Genomic DNA, 7,432 nt, shown 5'->3' with positions numbered 1-7,432 from the left:
AGATATTTCTATGCCAGCTACTTGGTTATGGCATTCCATGTACATCCTGCTATTATATACGGGATTGTCTCAGGGATATCTTACACAGCCTGCATCAGGGGTCCTGCCTGGAGTGGTAGATCCCACACTCTATTGAACTTGTATTCAGAGCTTGTGCCTTGTGCTCTTTCAATCCAGCATTTTCTAGCCATTGGCAGGATTTTTCCATATCCATATTTTTCCATTATTTGCTGGTGGTACATTCTGTGCAGGGGTTATTCCTCCCATGACGGTTCCTGCTCCTCCTCATGCTAATCCCCCCAAGGTTTCTGTTGTTTGAGGTACTCACTTTGTCCCTTGGGGTCATCTTCCTGTTGTCCTCTTGATCTTGGTTGTTTCAAACTAGATAGTGGCTCTGATGCTCACTAGCCCTCAGCCCCTCCTTCTGCTTAGTGTGTGGTCTCAGAGTGCTGGATTTGGGATGAAACTCTCTGTGCATTGTGAGGAGTTTACTTGTCTTGATGTCAGTGACTTCGATCTCCTCCTTTGGCCAGCTGATTATGCCAGCAGGGGAGTTGATGTTTGGTAGAGTTTAGGTGTTGATAACCTGGATCTTGTTCTTCCCATTTGGCTGACTTCTCAGGACTCTTTGTAGGTATTTGGCTGTAGCTGCTTTCTTTGTGGCCTCTTCATGATTCCCATTTGGCTGTGGGATTCCAAGGTATTTATAACTGCCCTCAACATCTGATATGTTACCTTCCATTAGTACGATCCCCTCAGTTCTGGCTACCTTTCCTCTCCTTGTAACAAACCGACACATCCATCCATCCATCCATCCATCCATCCATCCGTCCGTCCATCCTTCGGTCCGTCCGTCCGTCCATTCATACTGCCCAAAGCAAAAACATTACATACCCACCACCATGCTTGACCTTGGGGATGTTGTTCTTGGGGTTGAACGATTCTCCTTTTGTTTTGCCAAATTACATTTGGTTTCCTTTCACACCCTTTGAGCTTTTTAACAGTGCAGAACGCCTTGTACTTTTTGCTTATACTTTGCACTATGGCCACTGGCATTTGGAGACGCTTGCACACGGCTTTAAAGCCTTTCACTCTCTTGTGAGCGGCCACAATGTGCAACTGGGGGTCCTAACTAAGCTCTTTTGTTATTACAGTTCAATCGTAACTAACTAGAGAACTATCAATCAACTGGGGTCAATTTGATTGGAATGCTCAAGAACATGGTAGAAATTACCAAGACCTTACCGAGACTATTTAGAATATTATAGAAGCATACATATTCTAAACAATTTGCAACAGTTTCAAGGGGTATGAATAACACTGGATATGGCATTTCTAATAAAGATGTGCAAAAAAAAATCCCCACATAGAAATAGTTCAAACTTATCATTAATATCTACAGCAAAATGTCTTACTGTCTTTTGTTTATGCCATTTCCAGCCAGAAGAACCCTATTAGTAACAAAATAAATAAACTGACACACAATTCATTAATTAATAATAATTAATAATTCACAATGAATAACTTGAGCTTAACCATATATGACCAAAAGCTTTACACACATACACACACACACACACACACACACACACACGCAGTGCAAGCCCAACCACACAGTGAACAGCATCTGGCTCAGGCCAGTGCTGACAGGAAGTCAGCGACACCACCTGCACTAAGGGTGAGATGTCAGCAGCTCCGCACACAGGGATTACTGAGGGGAGTGATGGGGAGGGGGAGTGAGAGCTGAAGAATGGGAGCTGAGTGCAGGAAAAACGGAATAACCAACGTGGTCGGCGAGCAGTTCACCTCGGTTTGCTTTTTGGTGCAAGTGAGCTCAGGCTTTGCTTATCTGTCCTAGGCTGAGCGCTGAAGAGCCCAGCACATGTTTGTTCAACAGTCACCAGCCATTGTGAGGCTCTGATGGCAATAGCTGGTTTTAGGCGATGTGACCTCATGGGCATTTCCTCCCTCAGCCACAAGCAAACTGATAACCCTGACCCTCGGCGTCCTAACCCTTTCACCAGCTCCTCCATTCACACCCTTCCCCCAAATCCATTCATCCAGCCCCATTGCTGAGAGGTCACAGTCTCTGCCAACAGTGTCAGCTTGGCCCCATCCTAGCATTGGCCAACGTATATGATGATGTCAGATGCACAGCACTGTAAATAAAAACATACTGTACACACACCAAATGTGTTTGGTGCAAGTATGACCCATACACTTTTCTGTGTTGTTCTAATTGTTTGATTTGGCTTTAAAAATTAGGTTAGGGTGAAAAGCAAAAATAAGAATAAAAAACAGCATTGCTGAGTATAACACTTACGCATGGTTGTAATTAACTGTATATATTCATGTTTTAAACCCGAGTGAGAAAGAATTATGAAGTGTAGTGACGGGGCAGCAGGGTGAGGTGCCCACCCTCACGCCAGACTTACGGCATTACCTTATGTAGCAATTAGAGCTGTTGACTTCATCCTGTCATTCACATTCATATTACACTCCTGGAGCTGAAATACGCTTACAAAGAATGGAACCGATCTTTACAAAAATGTATACTTTAGAGAAATGTATAATGTGTAGATTTTCCTAACAGGTATTTTGGGATTAACAGGTATTTTGAGTTTGCGGTTGGTGGAATGGGATAGATATCCAGAGGCATTTTGAGACATGTCCTGGAAAGAGCCATCAAAGTCGTCTCATTTTGTATTCGTTTGCTCTCACCCATGTTTGATTGTTTCATAGGTTCCCTCAGTCGCACTACCCAGCTCTGTTGTGGGCCTACAACCGTGACCTTAATGACTATGATCTAATGACTAGATACCTTTGCGAAAGGCTGTTGCCTAACTCAGGGTGCAGAGGTTATAGAACAACAAACCAACATGTGACCCCTGGCCTCTTGACTACAAGGCCCCTGTAAGAAAATCAAGAAGAAACTGCGTACTTCAGGAAGGGATGTGAGTGAGGTTTGGTCCAAGTTAAACAATCTGCTTTGAAACCAGACACTTCCAAAGTTAAACAGACTTCAAGCCAGAACTAAGTTCTTTATCCATGTTGGAGTCTCTGAGATACTGCATACCAAAAATTTAGTTGTCAAATAAAGATTTAATACCCACTTGCTTAGAGTTTGTTTAATTTTATTTTAAATGGTATATATTTTTTGTGGAAAACATTGCTTAAGGATTTCAAAATAAAACCTTGTTCAGAATAAATAAAGTGTGAAAATACTGCATGGGCAGTGAACAAAGGTCATAAAAGAATATCTCAAACTGGTTAATAAAACGACAGAGAAAAGAATCTGAAAACAAGTGACTTTGGGTCACACTATATTTAGACCCACTCCATAACATGCCATGTCTTCTGTCTGTGTTCACTTCAGAACATAATGGCAACTTCAGATTTGAAGAAACAGTCTTAGCATGCACAGGAGCTCCTTTTTTTGTTATTTAATGTTTCTGCAGGTTTATTTTCCACTGCAGTACTTGTGCTTCCAAAATTGCAGCCCAGTCACTGAGCTGTAAATGCCAAAATCCAACAGAAAACCAATTTTAGAACGGAGAAAGAAGAACTTTGTGTAGAGTGGCTATTACGTGTTTAGTTGTACTATTTAAAGAGGCATGATCTGCCATACATTTCTGCGTATCCTCCCTGTAACACTCATCGAAGCTTTTATTTCATCACTAACACCAGACACCTGTCAGGAGGGAAGAATGTCATGCAATGTTTATTTCAGATAGACATGAAAGGAAGGGCTGGATAAGAGCTTTCGGAAAGGATCCTAACCCTAAAAGTACCAGGCTGTTGTCCTGTTGTCCATCGCCCTGGGAGCACTGGAATTATGTTTAATTCACAAATCACATCAGACATGATAATCGCAGCAAGAAGAGGTTTCGTACAGGGTACTGATCTCTTTAAGCACACGGACGCGAAAATGGTTAGTTCCCTAGAAGTAAGCTGTATGGCTTTTATTACAGGTGTGGTATGAGGGTATGGCAATGTGAGCGTCAGACTGCAAGTTCACAAAAGGCATTAGGAACCAATTTTCACAGGAAAAAAACGATGTCGCAGAGGCGAATCGAAAGGCAGGTTGGCATCCAACCCGAACTTTGAGCAAGACAATGAATGCCGATATAATCGGAAACGGCCAGAGACCCTACCTCTCGCTGACATGACGCTGAGAAAAGCTCTTCCACCTGGGTCGCCGGCGACGTTTAAAAACGTTTCTTTGGTCGGCCTGCCGAGCACGGTGCCCTGACACCAGAGAAACGGACCATAAGCGTCCCGATCCGTAAACAGGACAGCGGTGAGGGCACAACGGGGGCGCGGACGGGCTCGTCAATGGGCGTGCACGGGGTTCAATGCGCGTCCCACTGGCATAATGCTGTAGAGCACACTAACCCACACTGCACGCACGGGCTCATGTGCTGGAGCCGTTCAGCAGAGCGTTTCTGTACCACGCCAGACCTGCTAGACTATTCGGATGGATCCTCATACATATAAGTAGCCTACATACAACAGGGGAATGTACTACGTTGGGCAATAGCGATGGTTTTTGTCAAACTTTTGCAGCTGGACAAGATTTTCCTGTTATCTCGTCCCGGCATTTCCTCCACGGTCCAGAAAAAGTGAGTAAATAATGCCCCCACGTGGCATTTTCACTTATTGCGTTACTACCGATGTGTAGTGGCAGTGGTATTCTATTATGTCTGCAATTTAATTTATTAACTTTGTATATATAGCTTGTATAAGTATATAAGTATATAGTCATAAAAACGATAAATGTACATTTGTAAACGTTAGGATGTCCTGCCCCGCGACCGCTCAACGATCGCACGCGCGCTGACATCATCATCTTGCGCCTGACCAACAGCAAGCATGACCGCAGACGGCATGGCTACTGTAAACAACGTTACCTTATCAAAGTTACAGTCGTTAAATGGCATTTTTGCCATATATAAGAAACAGGGACCCACCTCTGCCGACGTATTAAATATGCTTAAACAGAAGCTTTTAAACGGTAGGCTGCATTCTTTTACCGTCGTAGATACGTACGCAGTCTAGCCAGCGGTTGTGTTGCGAGTTAGTTACTGCGGTGCACGAGTCTAGCCAGCTATTCAGATAAAAAATGCAGCCGAAATCCATCATTCGTGATGACGTTATTGCACTTTCTATACCAATATAGGCCTAATTCTTTTCTCTGATGCATTCAGAGGCTGGTGTAGCTAATGCTAACCATCGAAAGAGGAAAAAACAAGCTTTAAAACTTGGCCATGGTGGTACGCTAGACAGCACTGCTTCTGGTGTTCTGGGTAACGTATTACATTTACTTTGAATATTGTAGATATAATGATGTATAAGCGGTATGATTTTTAACAAAATATGTCTTGCAGTGATTGGAATTGGCCAAGGAACAAAGATGCTTACGACAATGCTTACTGGATCAAAGGTACGATTTGGGTTAAGGGTACACTTTAGGCCCAAAGGTACACGTTAGGGTTAAAGTACCACACTGTATATGTTTTGTATTATCATGCTGACACTCTTGTGCTTTGATTTTTCTGGAAAAAAATATTTTCACAGAAATACACAGCTGTTGGGGAGCTGGGCAAAGCAACTGACACTCTGGACTCATCTGGAAGTGTTGTTCAAGAGAAGCGCTATGGTAAATTACGGCCCTATGTTACACTTGTAGGAGCAAGCACAGTATCTTAATTTATGACATCTATACACTGGTTTTTCTCCTTTACATCGTTTTTGCTGTCCAAGACCACATCACAAGAGAGGCTTTTGAAGAGAAGATGAAGGAGTTTATTGGTGAAATCATGCAGGTCCCCCCACTGTGAGTCTGTCAGTATCACTGAAATATGACATGTATTTGACACCTTGCACCATTCTGTGATTAATGCCATATACATATTTAGTGTTTGACTTTGTAGTTACTCAGCCCTGAAGAAAGATGGCAAGCGCCTCTCTGTCCTGTTAAAACAAGGCCATGTGGTGGAAGCTAAACCTGCACGCCCTGTTACAGTTTACAGCCTCTCGTTACAAGACTTCAGTCCACCGCTTTTCAGTCTGGGTTAGTAGATGCTAAAATGCTATTTCATGTGTTTTCATTGAACAAGAGGAATGTAGGAATTATTAGGTTGAAATTTCAAAAGCCAAAACAGTACACGTGGAATGTTTATGCTGGCACAGGAACCACAGTTTAATCAGCAGCCCAAAACCTCACGTACATTCACGCATATAAGTAAAGTCACTGATCTTCATTAAATGTTCATTTAGATGTTCACCTGTCCCAGAAGGAAAAGCCAGTATTGCAATATTTAATTGTACTGATGGCTTATCTTGTATTTTTCAGATATTGAATGTGGTGGAGGGTTTTATGTCAGAAGCCTGGTGGATGATTTGGGGAAAGGTAGAAAGCTGCAAAGCTGTCCGCATATCACATTAGCCGTGGCCATAAGTGTCTTGGATTGTGTGTAAAGTTGTCTGACTTCGCCCTGGCTTCGACCCCTGCAGCTTTGTCCTCATGCGCTCATGTGCGGGAACTGACACGCACCAAGCAGGGGAGGTTCACTCTGGAGGAGCATGTTCTACAGGAGGAGCGCTGGACCTTCCGGGACATCTCCCAGTCCTTGCAGCCCTGCCCGGAGCCCACAGCTGTGCAGAAGAATGGGAAGAGAGGCAAGGCCCGGGACAGCTGTTCCCAGCCTGGTTCTGAATGTGCTGATCCTAGTCCCGAGAGAGCTGGGGGTGCTGGTAGAGATTGCTGTCCTGCCGACTAGAGACTCTCTCAAACTGCACGCCCCCTTCTTGAAGAAGCTGGAAGGAATGATCATAGTTATCTAATTCTGAATCTTTAATTCTATGGTTAGACTATTTTTAGAAGTAAAATAACAATGCACTGAATGAGGAGGGTAAACCTGATCCTCTCCATAACAAACACCTTCTTGACTTACACACATGGTGGTATTATTTTGCATTGAGTTGGCTGCCATCCTTATGCGTCATCCAAAGATAGTAATTATTACGCAAGCGATGTGGAGTGAGTCTAAAATTCTCTTTGATTTTTATGGCAAAACGCCACCTGGCAGCATATGATCTTCATTATGATTACTTAGGAGTTTTCATTGTCATTGTGAAGTCTAGTTGGGACTTAAGTACTTGCATGGTCTTTTTACATTTTCTTTATTATTTAAGTCTGCCGTATATTCTGGTGGTGATGTTTCAGTTGAAGTCACGATTGATATCTTTCTATTAAATGTTATTTTTGCTTGGCAATAAAACTTATTGGAACAGGTCTCTTGTTTGAAAATAAATGAGAAAATGCATAGTGAAAGAACAGTGCTTTATTTTGGTGTAAGAGGTACACAAACATGTAGCATTATTCATTTTACAATTGAAATACTCCAAACACTAAGTCTGTTGTCATCAT

General features: G+C 42.8%; 2 protein-coding genes across 2 annotated transcripts in view; one reads left to right on the top strand and one right to left on the bottom strand.

Moving 5' to 3' along the window:
• The window catches only part of ablim1b (actin binding LIM protein 1b), a 54,984-nt gene extending 50,685 nt beyond the window's left edge, over positions 1-4,299 (bottom strand). Inside the window, exon 1 of the mRNA XM_035533610.1 lies at positions 4,155-4,299. Within this exon, the coding sequence (XP_035389503.1) occupies positions 4,155-4,167 (13 nt within the window). The 5' untranslated portion in view covers positions 4,168-4,299. The remainder of the gene's footprint in view (positions 1-4,154) is intronic.
• A 558-nt stretch (positions 4,300-4,857) lies between these two features.
• Positions 4,858-7,298, top strand: trub1 (TruB pseudouridine (psi) synthase family member 1). The gene is made up of 8 exons (XM_027024906.2): positions 4,858-5,014; positions 5,208-5,306; positions 5,388-5,443; positions 5,578-5,659; positions 5,764-5,836; positions 5,934-6,073; positions 6,356-6,412; positions 6,517-7,298. Exons 1-8 carry the CDS (start codon positions 4,873-4,875, stop codon positions 6,780-6,782), a joined length of 915 nt encoding a protein of 304 aa, XP_026880707.2. The 5' UTR covers positions 4,858-4,872; the 3' UTR covers positions 6,783-7,298.
• Positions 7,299-7,432: the final 134 nt, after the last annotated feature.

Source organism: Electrophorus electricus, chromosome 14 (assembly GCF_013358815.1).
Source record: "Electrophorus electricus isolate fEleEle1 chromosome 14, fEleEle1.pri, whole genome shotgun sequence".
NCBI classification, from domain to species: domain Eukaryota; kingdom Metazoa; phylum Chordata; class Actinopteri; order Gymnotiformes; family Gymnotidae; genus Electrophorus; species Electrophorus electricus.
The sequence above is the reverse complement of the archived record's forward strand: the minus strand, read 5'-3'. Positions and strand labels throughout refer to the sequence as shown.

Coding starts and splice junctions, on each gene's coding strand:
- trub1 (XM_027024906.2), top strand. CDS start 4,873: ATGACCGCAGACGGCATGGCTACTGTAAACAACGTTACCTTATCAAAG. Junction 5,444..5,577: donor CAATGCTTACTGGATCAAAG/GTACGATTTGGG, acceptor ATATTTTCACAG/AAATACACAGCTGTTGGGGA. Junction 6,074..6,355: donor TCCACCGCTTTTCAGTCTGG/GTTAGTAGATGC, acceptor TGTATTTTTCAG/ATATTGAATGTGGTGGAGGG.